This window comes from Bos javanicus, chromosome 8 (assembly GCF_032452875.1).
Source record: "Bos javanicus breed banteng chromosome 8, ARS-OSU_banteng_1.0, whole genome shotgun sequence".
Taxonomy (NCBI): Eukaryota; Metazoa; Chordata; class Mammalia; order Artiodactyla; family Bovidae; genus Bos; species Bos javanicus.
The window spans coordinates 38,502,944-38,520,081 of NC_083875.1; the positions used below are offsets into that span (position 1 = coordinate 38,502,944).

The 17,138-nt window shown below is 37.5% G+C and overlaps 1 protein-coding gene across 8 annotated transcripts in view; it reads right to left on the reverse strand.

The window, feature by feature from the left end:
* Positions 1–17,138, reverse strand: part of KDM4C (lysine demethylase 4C) — a 416,591-nt gene that overhangs the window by 186,904 nt on the left and 212,549 nt on the right. For all 8 annotated transcript variants that reach the window (XR_009737991.1, XR_009737992.1, XM_061425318.1 and 5 more), the window contains exons 9-12: positions 13,029–13,222; positions 9,748–9,986; positions 7,208–7,521; positions 3,642–3,750 (exon numbers count right to left, since the gene is read on the reverse strand). Coding sequence is in view for 6 of the 8 variants with exons in the window: in XM_061425318.1 (XP_061281302.1) it covers positions 3,642–3,750; positions 7,208–7,521; positions 9,748–9,986; positions 13,029–13,222 (856 nt within the window). In the remaining 2 variants the exon portion in view is untranslated. The remainder of the gene's footprint in view (positions 1–3,641; positions 3,751–7,207; positions 7,522–9,747; positions 9,987–13,028; positions 13,223–17,138) is intronic.

Here is a 17,138-nt window from a genome sequence, read left to right on the forward strand (position 1 = left end):
ATATTACATCACAGTATTTCACAATCTTTTATAATGGTTGATTTCAAGATTACTAATCACCTGGGACTTCCTGCTCTTGGACCCACAGGTGGGTTAAGCCACACACTCACCTTGGAGCCAGAGTGCAGAGACAAGAGCAGAAAAGTGAGAGTGAGGAGAGAGACACACAGACAAATAATGAAATACAATGTAAGGTGACAAGCCATATGCTAGAGCTAAGTAAGCATAGATGGAATAGGACAGTAGAAGAGAAGTAAAAAAATGAGGAAAAATTGCTAAGAACCACATGAGAATGGTGCCAAGATGGAAAAGGGCATCACAGGTCAGGCAATAGTTCAAGGAAGTGCATGGAAGCATAAAGCAGCACAAATACTCAGGAGGGAAAAAAAAAGCTACATGAATGGATGGAAAAGAGGTTCCACATTGAATAGTTGCGGCAAACGAAGGCAGTAAGAAGTTGGTAGTGGATTATGAGCAGCCTTCAAGTCATTTATCCTGTATTGAAGCTGTAACATTAAGGGAAATGTGTGAGATTTGAGCTGGCGTCTTTAGCAACCCAAGAAAACATCACTGTGGCAGATTTCTGAGCTGCCCTCCCAGCCCCACCCCCAGGGTCCATCCTCACTCTCAGTGTCTTCTGAAGCCAGGGTAGAGCACTGTTCTCAGAGCTGCCTGACTCACCCATGCTGCAGACACACACCCCTCTTCCTACAGACATTCAACCACAAAGCTCTGAGATCAGACTACAGGAATATACCATTATCAGTACTATTATATCACAAGGGGAGAATGCGTACATATCCAGAATGTTTTGAAACTAAAACCATCCAGCCAAGCACTTCTCTTTCAAGGCTGTTTCAATTCAACATTGTATAATTAGCTTAAAAAGCAGGAAAACACAGAGACTATCAATCCGTGTTTCAGGATCACCTTGTGCAGCTGCCTGACTTAAGGGAAAAGGTAAAAGAAAAACACTTCAGTTAAAAGAAAACTAGAGACAGATTAGTAACTGCTTTTAAACTATAAATAATATATACGTGGTATACAGTTCAGATAATTTTTCATCACTCCCCTCAAAAAGAACAAAATTAAATACTAGTTTATGTAAAAATTTTACATTCTAAAACATCATTCCTTTCTTAGGTATCCCCCTCTGTTCAGGCCCTCATGTTTTTCTGCTAAGTATGGAAAAGCTTCTTCTAGGAAAGAAGAGGATGAGAGTCGGGAAATCCTTGCTGATCTTGAAATTACTGGATCTGCCACCAATTAGAATGATTTCTTCAGTTCCAGGCCATTTGAGTATCAAAGAACCACTGCACTGTCTTTTGAAAGGTGTAGCCGACAGGGGACTCTTATCTCTCAGCTGCCCATAAGCTCCCAGAGGTGCTGGGTCAGTATCCTTCCCCTCTGCTGCTTTTCTGGAGTCAAATGACAGCCCCACAGAAAGGTTCATTCACCAAGAAGGAACATTGCTGTTCAGAGATGCAATTTCTCAGATGCTCCAATCTAGATCTACTCATGCTCCTGCCTGGCATACATACCTACTTCTGTAAGAGGAGTGCACAAAGAGTCCAGTAGTTAGGGTACGAAATTTCCAAAAGAAGCTAGATTTACAGTTGTGTGCTCCCAATGAGCACTCATCCCACTCTTCATCACTTTCTAATAATGACACTCCCAGTTGTACAAGACACAAAGGGAGATGGCTAAGGGAAAAACATTCAAGTTCCCAAAATATAATCTGCCCCAGGACACAGAATATTCTCCATTTTTAATTTAGAAGCTTGTAAAAAATCTTTAGCCATCACTATAATTCTCTGATTTTTCCTTTCAGTTCTCAGAAATCCCCAGAGGACCCCAGGAGTTCTTAACATATAAAAATAGAGGGTGAAGCTGCTGATAAAAGCTGCAATCACCAGTGTATCAGCAAGATATTTAACCTCAGACCTTTGAGATCTCCCTGTTAAACCAATCCAGTTAGAAATTTTGCAAGCTATAGTAATCAAAATCAGAACTGCTTTCCACGGAGAAACTCTGGACCAATTTGTGATGATTCACACAGAAATAAACTTTCCAGGACGATAAAGAAATAGGAGAAGGCAGTTTTCCTTATGTATCAGGACAGCACATTCCCTTCCAAGAAGCTCTGCTGTTGCTATAGGCTATAATGGGGAAGGGTCATGAAAATTCATGAGTAATGCACAGTGAATATTTATTACTTTATACAAAACAATTCTTTATTTTGACAATAAGGAGAAAATGGTTTGTGTTGGATACAATAAAGTTGGAGAAATAAAAACTGAACATGATGACATATGGAAATAAAGGCAAATGTGTTTAATTACTTTTATTATTCAAGGCAGAATTCCATCCTGAACTGGTGTTATAGACACTGCTACCATCATTATCTGATCCCTACACTGATAAACTTTTTTTTTCCTAACTAAACATGAAGCATAAAAGAAGACAGTGAATAAAAGGGAAAAAAAATCCGCTAAGGATATGTACTCTGATAAACTGGATTTAAACTAGATGGAAGTCTGAACCCAAGATTCATGTTATTCCCTTGACAGCATCCCCATAGACAAGGACCTTAATTAACAGTTTCTACCAGTAAAGGATAACATCCCAAAGGGCTTTTTACAGAACACCTGCTTCACCTGATCCTTTTAGAGATTAAAAAAAAAAAAAAAAAAAAGACACCTTATGAAGCTATGAGACATTGGAAGGAATAAACAGTTGGTCAGTGGTCTGACTGAAGAAAAAGAAAAAAAAAATTTTTTGCATAACAGAGAAAGAGACGTAAAGAGAGGTAAACCACACAGACAAATGTTACATCTAAGAATAGCAGCTGGTTGTAAATAAAACGACTTCATGCCAAGCCCCATTCGTATAGTCAAAGAGGAAGGGTGTTCCATGACACACCGGGTGTAACAGGATACACAAGTCCTGCATGTAGTTTCTGACTCAGATGGTGTGGATAAAGGAGTCAAGTTAAAATCAGAGGCAATGCAAAGAAATACACAGCATGTTAATTCCATGATTTGATACTCTGAAAGAAAGGACGTCAACTTCTTCTGGAAGGTCTTAAGGCAAATGTCAGAAACAACCAATTTACCCACCAAATAAAAAAGGAAGACTTTAACACTGCTTGAATATGTGAAACAAGTGTGTATCCCTAAAATCTAAGTTCTAAATAAACTGTGTGTCACTCAGGATCTCCTTAAGGTATATATTTGCCACTTGGTCAGATTTCTCCTCTGCTAAGTCACTTCAGTCGTGTACAACTCTGTGCGACCCCAGAGACAGCAGCCCACCTGGCTCCGCCGTCCCTGGGACTCTCCAGGCAACAACAATGGAGTGGGTTGCCATTTCCTTCTCTAATGCATGAAAGCGAAAAGTGAAAGTGAAGTCGCTCAGTCGTGTCTGACTCCTAGCGACCCCATAGACCACAGCCCACCAGGGCTCCTCCGTCCATGGGATTTTCCAGGCAAGAGTACTGGAGTGGGTGCCATTGCCTTCTCCGATTTCTCTTCTACCAGACAGTTTTTTTTAGAAAAGTTTGTTACAACAAACTGACAGAATAAATTCTGAATATTATACAGTTTACATGGAATAAATACTGAAAAACAGTCCAAGCTCACCTTCATCACTCGTTGCCTGCTGCTTCACCAGGGTCATTGGGGATCTTGCTGGAGGCTTACTAAGTGGGTGGCGCCAACTTTTAGCAGTTTTGGTTTCACCTTCTGTTCTCTGGTTACAGAACATGAATAGGGGAGAAATACTCACCATTAAAGACTTGTTTTAAAACAAAAAAACTATCATTACAATGACTTACCACAAATTGGACTTCCCTGGTGGCTCAGACGGTAAAGCGTCTGTCTACGATGCAGGAGACCTGGGTTCAATCCCTGGGTTGGAAAGATACCTTGGAGAAGGAAATGGCAATCCACTCCAGTACTATCGCCTGGAAAATCCCATGGACAGAGGAGCCTGGTAGGCTACAGTCCATGGGGTCACAAAGAGTTGGACACGACTGAGCAACTTCATGTTCACCACAAATAAATTATAAAGAACTCTTGTACTTGTTTTACCACCTGAGAAATTAAGTTTGTTAAAGAAATTTAAATGGCAAAGTCAACAGAAATAGGAGCTATTCTGTTAGTAATTTTACTGGCAGAGGAATCACTGAACTATCCTTCCATTTCATATTAAAGCACTATCTGTAGTGCAGGGTACCCTTTGCAAACCTATATTAAACTCGGTTATTAGAGAGTTTTCAAAGTCCTTTAAAGATAATCTAAATTTAGGACTATATATTCATAACAATCCAGGACCATGGCATTTGGTCACATGTGACTGTGTGCTTTCTGTCTTCAGGAGGCAATACAGCCAAAGTGAAGCTGTACTCTTCCTTCCACTGCAAAATGAATCCTCACTTCTCTGAGGACCAATAGGAAATCACACGTTGTTGTTGTTTAATATGACACATAACCATCATCCTGAAACCACTAAAATTCTACGTAAAATCTTTTGTCATGAGCTGCCTGGACTACATTTTTCTTTCAAACGTAGAGGAAAAAGTCGTTTGCATCCTGACATCTTTCACAGAGACTCTGTTTACAAGCTTTCTCATCCATACAATCAAAAAAAAAAAAAAAAAGTGGCAGAGTTGCTAGTTAGAGAAAGAGTTCAAATCCAGTGTGTTTGCATCAGTGGTTCATGCAAAAGAAAGGAGTCTCATAAATTTCCCTAAAGCTGAAGAAGCAGCACTCGGAAGGAAAGAAACTATGCTAACATCTGACACATAAAGAGGCTTATGAGAAAATGTGTGACAACACTCTAATCAAAGCAGGGTTCACAAAGTAATGATAGAGAGTGAGATTTGCCTGTGGCTTATAATAGCTAAAAATGAATGTGAGAAATTATAATTTAGTCAAAAATAAGAAATATTTATTAAGCCCTTACTATGTGCTCCACTGCTCTAAGAGTAAGCTAGAGCAGGAAAAAATTCGACCAGGTCCCTGCCTCCAAGGAGTGAAATATAGATGGGGTAGGCCAGAGGCAATAAACAAGTAAAAAGTAAATATTGGGTTGTTGTTATTGTTTCAGTTGCTCAGTCGTGTCTGACTCTTTGCGACCCCGTGGACTGTAGCCCGCCAGGTTCCTCTATCCATGGGATTTCCCAGGCAAAAATACTGGAGTGGGTTGCCATTTCCTTTTCCAGGGGATCTTCCCGACCCAGGGATCAAACCAGCATCTCCTGCTTGGCAGGCGGATTCTTTTACCACTGAGACACTGTGGAAGCCCATAAACATCAGGTACTATTAAGTAAATATGCAGTAATAATAATAATAATTAAAAAACCACATAACAAAGAATAGAAAAAGATGGGGAGGAGGTTATTTTATGTGGGATCATCAGAGAAGGCCTTTCTGGTGTGAAGACATCTGAGTGGAGTTTTGAGAGCAATGGCAAAGCAGCACATTTAGCTCTCTGGGAGAGGAGCATTTTGGACAGCAGGAATAGCATGTAATATGTGAACGTGCTTGGCTCACTTGATGTTTCCTGAGAAGGATGACTGAAGCTGACTGCTATCAGCAAACACACAGTATTACACTCAATACTAAGAAACACTGGTCACACTACACAAAAATGAACCAGGTCTGTATGACTTAGAAGGACTTAGAAGTCTGACAAAATGGGATGAGAAGAGAACACCACACAGCTATTTCTGACAAGTGCAAACCAAGTCCTCAGCCCTCAACAACAGCACTTGCCTTCCTGGCCAGTCAGGCTTTGTTCAGTGAAATGATAAAGATGAAGGTTAACAGTAAGGGAACAGAAAAGTTATTTTCAGTTCCATTCTAGTTTAAAGAATCAGACCAAATAAAAACAGGTATTTGACTTATTCACCAGTCTAGAATCCCAGTATCTATCCAGCTACAAATAATCCATACATGAAACTAAGTTGTAAATTTTGTTTACTGGTATGTGAATACTATGTTCAAATTTCTCAGCTACCTTTTCGAATAAATTAGATCATAACTTTCTGTTTCTCAGGTGTTTCTGAGAAATATTTTATACTTCAGTAGGACAATCATGCATAAAAAATGATAAAAAGTTATTGAGGGAAATTAGGAAATTATCTACATTTTATTGGACATTTTAAAACTACTTATAAATAGGGCATTCCAAATTGACGTCTTTATTTACTCTCTCTTGCTACTCAAAAATACAAAAGGCTTCTTCTGAGCTAAAATGAGCAGGAGCAATCCAGAACTGGGTCTGTTCAGCAGCAGCCAGCACAATTTATCAGCTCAAACATTTGAGGATTCCCTTATTCATCCACCTGAACTCCTTTATCAAGTTGTTCAGGTCAAAAGAGGTCACCAAATTATGACAATCACAACACACAATTGTAGCTTGGCTGACATACTCACAGTCAGTTTATGCTGAAAGCATATAGTATTAACATCATACAAGAACATAGGAGAAACAGGGAGGCCTTCTGCAAAGGGTTAGAATGAGGAAGCTGGAAATCAAGAGGGATCTTGAGTTTTCCAAGTGGCAGAAGGCCTGGTTCCAGCATGGGTAGAGACAGAAGGTTCAGCCTGGTCCTAGATTCAGAGTCCATGAGGCAAGAATCAGGGAAAAGCATAACCAGAAGACCACTAATGTTAAAATAGAGGTTGAGAGAAACCTAGGACCCAGAGATATTAAGCACTGGCAGAAAGAGGTGAGAGTCTTGCAGGTGAATTATTTCCAGTCTGGCTAATATTGCAGGTGACAGAACCATTCTGTGTCTTGACTATATCAATGTCAGTATCACTGTGCTGTCCTATCCTAGTTTTCCAAGGAGGTTCTACTGAGGGAAACTGGGTTTATAAAATCTTGCTACACTACTTCTTACCACTGCATATAAATCTACAAAGATCTCAAAACAAAGAGTCTAATGTTAGAAAAACTAAAAAAGAAAGAAAATTAAACCCCAACACATGGCCACAAGTTCCATGTTCTCTGAATTATCACCAGGTTAGCCAGAGCTCGCAGAAAGCTTACCTCTCAGTCATTGAAGGAAATAGATTAAGACCTATAAATGTAAGATGCTATTTCTGCCCTACAGCAAGATTTCCATGCATAGCATGCTGTTTTCAGAAAAAGCCTTGACAACACAATAAATATGGTAAAAATTGACACTGTCACATACACTGGGGACTTTGAAGCCATTTCTCTGGCCACTGGGGACCGCTGGGACTTCCCCAGGTTCAAGGCCATTCCCACGGCTTTCCACATCACTCTCTTCTTCCTCAGTCAAAGCACTGCTACTCTCTGCCACAGAGGAGTATGACTCAGGTGACTTTGGCCATGGAAGCTTGCATGGCTCTGATTCCTCGGATGTCACTTGGCCACTAAATATGGACTCGTCAGCCTCGCTGAGATTTGAAGGTGGAATTGCAGCACAAGTTTGTTCAGCCTCAGCTTTGATTTTCTCTGCTACAGATGTGTTTAGGCAGACATTTCCTAAAGAGTAAAACAAGAGCCTGTTAATAAATGTTACAACATATTATTGCTAAGAATTGTTAAACTGTTCTCAACTAAATGTCTATCACCAAACATCCCCTCTAAATTTCCACTGAAGACCCGAGTGGAAAAGGTCACCAAAGCACTATGCAGCCTTTGTAGTTGCTAAGGCAGCAAAATAATATATTTACTGACAAAATAAGGGATTAAAAAGAGGTTCCAATGTAAACCAGTGTCCAAAGCCATGGCAGTAACAATACCTACCTAAGCAATAGCAATTTGAGATCTTTCCAAAAAATAAGAATTTAGTTCAAATATATGTTACTGATGAAACATTCCAACTCAAGAGGATGTAAAACTGTACAAGTCCATGTAAAACACATGTAAAACTGTGCAGGTCCAATAAAAATGATTTCTTAAACTAATCCTGCACAGTACAAGGACAGTACAGAAATGAAAGGAATATCACACATAGTTTACTTCTACAGCTTGCTCCCTCTCTTACGCATACACAAGTGCATCATTTTATTCACCTATCGCATAGTAGCTCAAACACTGCACCATGCCAAATCTTCTATTAAATGCTCCGTCAGGTCTTAAAACCCAGAAGTCAAAATGCTAGAAACTAGGTAGCAATAGAACAAATAAAGCTGTGTACCCTTGGCTTAAACCACTCAGTAGTTCGTAATCAATTTAACCCAATGTACTTAAAAAAAAAAAAAAAAAAAAACCCATGGTGAGGGACAACAAAGAAATATCTGTATACATTACATAACTAGGGATTTTTGGTGGCTCAGAAGTAAAGAATCTGCCTGCCAATTCAGAAGATGAAAGTTCAACCACTGGGCTAGAAAAATTCCCTAGAGAAGGAAATGGCAACCTACTCCAGTATCCTTGCCTGAGAAATCCCAGAACAGAGGAGCCAGGTGGACTATAGTTTACAGGATTGCAAGAGTCAGATAGAACTTAGCGACTGAGCATGTGTATAATGCATAACTGGTCTCTGCACTTCCCTACCTTCTTCACTCTATCTTCCATGCATTCATTACAAATCAATTCAGCTATCACCTACTCCTAGAAACCTTGCCAGTTCAGCTTCCTGTCTATTTTGGGTCTTTCCTTGGTATGCCATCTTGATAGTGGTACTTGGCATACTAGATAGGAATTACATATTTATTTGTCTAGATAGCCAATTAAATACAAACTCACCGGGGAAAATGTCCATAATTTAAACTCTATTAACACAGACATTTCAAGTGCAAAAGGAAATAAGAATGGAGAAGAAGCCAAGGACTGATTAATTAGAACAATGATCAGGACTTTTCTTTTACTCTAAGTGGAATAAGAACAAGAAAATGGCAGGGCCAAGACCTAAGCTGACTCTTTTAAAAGGATCACTACAATTGCCAAATGGAGATCTGACTAGTAGGGTTGACTAGAGTGGACACTGGAAAAACAGGAAGGAGGCACCTTCTACAACAGTCCAGACAAAGATAACACATCTTGAGTAAAGAGAAAGCAGGGGGATGTCTGGATTTGGGAGAGTGCCACAACAGAAAGACAGAATAGATGAGGGGAATGAGAGTGAGACAGGAATTACCAATAAGCACCATTAGAAAAAGGGAAAAATCTCCCACAAATATTAAAGAGGCAAAGCATAAAAACAGTTTCAAAGAAATATGCTACAAAAAAAGGGGAAAAGCAAATCAGTTGAGATTTATAGATGATGGCTTTGGCACAGAGAAACAGCCAGGGGACTATATATGTCATTTCACAGGACTGAATGATTTTTGATGTTACTTTGTAAAATCTTAATCTTTATTTTCTTCTTAAAATTAATTTGAAAGCTAAGAATCTGCAAAGAATTATCTATAGTTGGTTGTCTCTATTCCATGTGACTTCAAGAGATTTCCAAAAATGTATTATATATTGTAAATTGAGTTGCACCAAAAAAAAATTTTTTTTTCTATTTTAGAATCTTCTTTTTTATTAAATGAAAAAGGTACTGCTGGCTATTTGTCTTAAAATTTCATTACCCAGAACAGTGGTACTTCTGGCTTTTATAACACTCCCTTGGCCTTCTAGTTTAGTTACCACATAGCTTTAGATAGCTTACTGGTTAAGCTCTGTGGAAAAGTAAGTTATCTGTCCTAGAAAACACAGACTTAAGGAAGATCAGCGACTACCTACTACTAATACATGAAACATAATCAGCTACTTTCTCACCCGAGAATCTGATATTATCTGACAAATTATGATCCAGCTGCATCCTGCTAACAGAGGCCTCTCCCTCTGAAGGTGCTTCTGTGTTTGCTAGTTTCACTGCTTCTTCTGGCTTTCCATCATCCTGGAGATCACCTGGATCCGGGTCAGGAGTGGGTCCCTCTGCCCCACCAACTATAGCTGACAGTTTCTCATCCTCCTCATTCTTAGGCCTCTTAGAGTGAGAACTAGTACACTGGAAGCTATTAACAAGAAAAGCTGTAGTCAGAACACAATGTGGGCAAAGGACAGCAAAAAATATATACATAAGCATTATTTTCACTTATTGAAAAAACAGAATAAAAAACTGGTTTTTAATTGTAATATACAAAGATAATCTTTATGATTAATAGATCAAATTTGAAACTGAAATGTTAACAACAGTTTTAATAACAATTTACTAAAAATTAAAATTAAAATAACTCTAAATAATTGATTACTAAAACACTATTGGGAAAAAGTCACTGTTGAAACTTTATACGGAGAAGGAAATGGCAACCTTGCCATATTCTTGCCTGGAGAATCCCATGGACAGACAGCCTGGTGGGCTACAGTCCATGGGGTCTCAAAGAGTCAGACAAGACTGAGCAACTAAACAACAACAATAAAACTTTATAACCATATTAAAAGAAAGCTTAACATAAAAAATAGAGTGAAAAATCATGACACAGGGATAAAACCAAACATTATTTAGATAATAAAGAAAGAAAAAGGAAACAAAGTGATTGCATAAAGCTGTTGTTAAAATTTTAGTAGATTATTTACATTCCAAAGTGACCTGGTGACTGTATTTGCCTGAGTTTCATATAATTCTGAAATATGCATGAAAATCATTAAGATTAAATGTCAAATTATCATTAGCTGAAGAAATTAAGAGAGGAAGAAGGCTAACCACATGTATTTAACATCTTATATCAATGTACTATTTATTTTCAGAGTGGACACCACTTTTATATTATTCCACTTCTAGTATTTTTCAGCAAGTCATTTCATAGCTTTATTGTAGATGCGTTCTGTATATGACACAACATTTCTAACACTTTCATTTGAGAATAGCTATAACTCAAACTATATCAACATGTATTTCAGAGTATGTACACACACACACACACACACACACACACGACATTAGTGTTATCCTATAGTAAGTCCCCATAAGATTAAAGGGAGTAGCTAGGGATAACCTGGCTTTGGTAAATTTGCTAGAAGTAACAGTACTGATATCATCATCACTTTTACTGAAACCCATGCAGTGGTCTATGTGGAATATTACATTATGAATAGCATAGCACACATAAAATTAAAAGGTTGACATCTTTTTGAGATTTCAATGAATCATTCCCTTCATTAGATTTCCTTAGATATAGTATATTACCTAAGGGAAATCAGCAAACTCAATGATCAAGCCAGCAAAGGTGAGCATAATAAGCCCCATAACATTAGGCTTTCTAACTGGGTAAGAAAAGACCACTGATTATTTTAACCTACTGAAAGACACTTCACATCTGTTCGATGTCATATCTATGTTCAATGTCAACCAACAAGGACCACTGTGATTAGTAACTAAGAGACCAGATTATACACCTAAATTAGAGTGTTGTGTATTCTGTCCATTAAAGAATAATTCTCAAGACGTTTTACTGGCCACTGAACTGAAGATTGACTACTGTCTCCTGCAGCAAATTTTTTTTGGCAATGTGGATTAGCACCTTTACTCTCCAAATCAGTGTTTCCCAAACTTTTCAGAGTGCAGCCCACAGTGAGTTATATACTTCAGATGATGACACGATACACACATACACTGATGCTGACACGTCATGAATTAATACTTACCATCACCTCATGGGAAGGACTACGATACATTTTACTCTCTTTAACTTCCTAATTTTAAAATGCTGTTCCTAACCTATTAGATTTGAAAAGTGACAGTTTGAAAATTCCTGCTGTAGACTATAGGGTGAAATAAGAACATCTGGGTTGTAATTCTGCTACTACTTCTGTGCCTCAAGTATATCTCTTATAAAATGCTGGTTTGATTCCATGTTCTTAAGGTTCCTCCACTCACTAGCATTCTAAAATAGCAGAAAATAAATTGTCAGGGGAAAAATAAGAGAGAGACAGAGAGACAGAGAGAGAGTCAGAAAATAAACATCAGAAGTGTGGGCAAAGATTTAAAATTACAGTGTTTTTTGGTTAGTAGCTAAAAACTGGAAAGAAGCTACAGGTCCAACTACAGGATATTAGATAAAATACATGCAGGCATTAAAAATTTTGTAGCAAATCATTCAATTACATGAAAAAACACAAAACTGGTCAAATTACTAATAGAGCATGGCCCCAATTTTGGAAAGGTATATAATAAATAAGAAATATATATGTAAAGGATATATACAAAATGTTAACACTGGTTATCTCTGGATTGTGTGGTAATGGGTGATTTGGGATTCCTTCATTATTCTTTTCCTTATTTTACAAATTTTCTCCAATGCACAAATATTACCTTTACAATCTGAAAGAAAAACAATGAGTAATATTGGAGAGTAAAAATACAACACAAACCTGGAAAATAAGAACCTAAAAAGGTTGCCTGAGGACCTGAGCGACAAAACACACTCCCTGTTTAATGTGCTTTAAGACAGCAAGATGACCACGACAGGCCTAAAGGCTTTTGAGATGGCCCTGGCCACAAAAATGGAATGTAGGATACATTACACAGAGACCACCACGTTACAGAAATACCACATGCTCTGACTGACATCTTGTGAAAGCACAAAGCCAAGTGTGCATAATGCAGCAAAATATAAGCTCCCCAATGAGGAAAGTAGTATGAGATGTTTGACAAATGAAGAAGAGAACTACCAAAAGTCAAAATCAGTAGCCAGATTAAAAAGTTGGAAACCAAGTTATTGAAGCTGACAAAAATAAGGATATGAGTAGACAGCACCCATGAGACTTTAAATACATTCGTGTAAGGGGTTTAGAAGTTCTACAACTGTTCTATTTCTCATGCACTGCAACACAACAAACCTCTCTTTATACATTTATTTATTTATTGCACTCTATTTATTTATTGCACTTCCAAAGAATTACAAATACTTTGCCTCAAATTTTCAGTAAGATAGTAAATAAACATACAATGAATAAACAGAAGAAAAGCAAATAAATAGTCTTTAAGACCATTATGCTCAAGGACCAGTTTTAACTGTGTAACCTCAAGTGGGATGGGGTGGGGGCAGGATCATTACCTCCTGGATGCTTTTCTTACTTTCCTCCTCCTCTGCAGCCATGCTTTTACTTCAGGGGTGGATTCTGGAGTAGGCTTTGTGTGATCAATGGTGTATATATCCTTTCCTTGTTTCCAAAGCTGGTATCTGTCTGGTTGAAATTTCCTCACAAAGATATCCATAGAAATTTTCACCATGTCTTTCCTGCAAGTGCACTGAAACACAATGGGGTTGGAGTGCTTTAAACATTCTGGTAACTACATAAAGTCACACTGAGTTGTTCTTTGAGTGTACCATACATGAATTCTTAGTCACTACATAATTAAAAATAATGTTCTCTATTTTCAAACATTCAGTGAGTAATAAAGTCAATTTCTCCTGAATGGAGGTGACAATCTGTATATTCACATCTATAAATGAGAATAAGATGTTAAAATGCATTGCATAGTTCTTGGAAAGTGTATCAAGAACAACTGAAAGGAAAGAGCACACATTTGAAAGCATACCTACAAAGAAGGCATACCCTTCCAGCACAAGGATGCATCACTGCACTGAATATTATACAAAAGAAAATCTAGGTTGGCAATGAATAAAAGTAGCTAATAAATGTGTGGTTAGAATAATTTAACCAATAGATTGAAATAAATTTTCTCCAAGACACATATTAATCACCTTAATGTTTATTAACAAATACACTCTCACAAAGTAACCAACAATTAGGAGCAAATAAACAGTCTCTTCTACATCATATCACATGAAACACCCAGCATCATCTGTACAATCATATCCATTAGGAAGAACAGTATTAAGGTAAGAAGTTCAAAGAAAAGATTATTTTGAACCCACTAGAACTTCCATCCTCATGAATGCATAGTTAGCAGTCATTAGAAAGTTTCCTATAAAGACCTCACACAGGTTAAAGTGTGTCCAGACTAATACTCCAGGCAGGCAGAATTTAACCAGTGAAACAGAGGTAGGAACTCAAAGATGGAACTAATATACCTTTAATCTCCCTTACACACCTGGCAATAGACTGGTTGACTCCACAACAGACTTGAAACTGTAAATCTTTCAATACTTTGGGAAAACAATTATCATCTCTATGCAAATTAATTTAAAATTTCCTAATAACCTCCCATTCAAAACTTCCTCTACAGAGTTCCAATCTTGACTTGAAAGTTCAAGAAAAAGGAAAAATCAGAACATTTCAGGACATGGCTAATAGTCTAATATGCTGAAAAGCAACTTCTCCAACTTCCAAAAAAATTCTGCTGTTATATGTTATGATAATCCTTCTGTTCTCCTATATTCACAATCAACATTTCCTAATCCCTCCCTTCCCTTTGACCCCTAGAAATCCAGTCTGTCATCATCTACAATTAGCTCTTCACCTACCTGCATAAATCGTCTTACCAGGACACCTTCACTGTCAGACACTGAAACTTAGTATAACAAAGCTAACTAATTTCCCTGCCTGCAGTCTCTCGGAGCTCCAATTCATCTTCATAGCTGTCACTTTAATCTCCCTCAAATATCTCATAATCTTTCATTTCCGAGTTCAATACGGTATAGTATTCTGCTTTGCCTTTAAAATAAAGTCTAATGTTCTGAACCTGGTATTCAAGACCTCTTAAGCTTTATCTCCACTAGTGAGACATCCAGGTTTCTCTTCCACTGCAAGTCAAATGAATATTCCTATTCAACCCCAAAGCAAAGTCACTATGAGCCTCCTTACCTCAATACTTCTGATCCTACCACAAAGCCTTCCAGCTCACCATTCTGCCATCCAAAGAAAATTCATCCTAAACACTGAATGCAAATTGTACCAATTATCCTTCTGAATGGAGTACTATTTATCTACATCACTGCTTTCTATTATTAGTTAAGTACAGGCAGACTTCATTCTATTACATATTGCTTTATTGCACTTTCCTCTAACACACTTTGCAGATAAAGTGCTTTCAGCAAATTGAAGGTTTGTGGCAACTATGCATCAAGTCGATCAATTTTTCCTACAGCATTTTCCAACAGCAGTTGCTCTCTTCATATCTCTGTGTTACATTTTGGTAATTCTCAACATTTCAAACTTTTTCATTATTAGGGTGATCTGTGATCACTGATTACTGATGTTACTACTGCAAAAAGAATAAAACTTGCTGAAGGCTCAAGTGATCGTTAACTTTTTTTAGCAATAGAATATTTTCTAATTAAAATATATATTGCACATAATAGAGTGCAATATAGTGTAAACATAACTTTTATATGCACTGGGGAACCAAATAATTTGTGTGACTCGCTTTTTCTGGGGAAAGGAAATGAATCCCCAATCTCTGAGGCATGCCTATAAAAAGAGAGTTTTGAGTCATTTTTAAGTCTTCCTGGCTCAGAAATACGGAAAATGAGGATCATTAGATATTTGAAGATATTTTGCTTTAAGATGCAACCTTTCACTAAAGGAAGAAATGAAATTTAGACTCACCTGCAGAAATTCTCTTATTTGAGTACAGTGTTACTAATATTTGCTTTGTGGAAAAACGAGGAGTGGATAATATTGATACTATAAGTTGCCTTGGCATCAAAGAATTTTGTGTTACATTTTAATTTACTATCCCTCTCCCCTGGAAGTCTTGAATTTTGTAGACATACAACACGATCCATTGCTCAACTGATTCTCTGACTCAGTACAAGAATTTATGTCCTAAGTTATAGAAACAGATAACAAATTAATGGTTGCCAGGGTTAAGGGAAGAAATGACAGTGAGAGGGAAGCAGGGGGGTTCAGGAATACAAGGCAATGTGAGGGATCCTTGCAGTGGTGGAAATATTCTGTATCTTGACTCTATCACTGCCAATATCCTCTTTTCCTATATTGTACTATAGTTACGCAAGAAATTAGCATCAGGGTAACAGGGTAAAGGATACACAGGATCTATGTGTCTTATTTTTAGCAACTGGATATGAATCTACAATTATCTAAAGATAAAACATTTAAGAAAAAAATAAACCCCAAGACTTCCTTTAAAACATACATATATACATGTTTAACCTTCAATTTTAAATATTCAGAATGCAGGCATAAAATACCCAAAATAATGCAAGGGAACAATGCCAGAGTCGAAAATAGTTGAAAGTGAAAGTGAAGTTGCTCAGTCCTGCCGGACTCTTTGAGACTCCATGGCCAGTAGCCTGCACCAAGCTTCTCCTTCCATGGGATTTTCAAGGCAAGAGTACTGCAGTGGGTTGCCACTTCCTTCTCCAGGGAATCTTCCCAACCAGGGATGGAACCCAGGTCTCTCACATTGTAGACAGACGCTTTACCGACTGAGCCACCAGGGAAGTCCAAAAATAGCGGAAGTAAACTTTAAAAGCACAGAGAAAATCTGCTTTTGTCAGTAGTGACAATTAACACATTCATCTAAAGCCCTAAAGATTACTAACAACATTTAATAGAATGTGCAATGTGACTTTACTAGCATAAAGAATGGAAGACATTAACAATCCCATTTAGGAACAAAGAAATTACAGACTACATATTGGTACAAAAAGCAATAACAGGTAATAACTCTCAAGCAAGGTATTTTGGATATGAATTCAAAACACTAATAGAGATGGCTTTTCTTACTGTTTCTTTTAAGAGTATACCTATTGTTTATGCAATATGCAATGTATGCAATGCTAAGTTCATATTTAAAGGGAGTTGTCAGGAGTCTTTAACCACAGAACTCTTCCATATTTCACTACTCTAAGACTTGTTACACAGAATGATGATTATTCGTTCCTGTCTCCCGGGAAGTCGAATTCATGCTGTTATTTATACTGAAAACCAGCAATCTAATTTCAAGATGAAAATGTTTCTAAAAATCAGCAACTTTCTAAGGTAGCAAATACTAAGCTAGTCATCTGAATTGTAGTATTGGAAATTTCATATAACCACAATATATTACTAATAAAATAAGAAGCTGAGGCTTAATAAAAAATAAAAAAAAAAAAACTAAGGTATTACTTGAACATATTCTCTTTGTCCAAGAGAGGAGGAGGCGGGGAGGAGCTTTCACGTGCAAATATCTGATAAGGAAGACTTTGAAGGTATGCAAACATCTGAAATTATTCTGCTTTCCAGTCTATTTATAA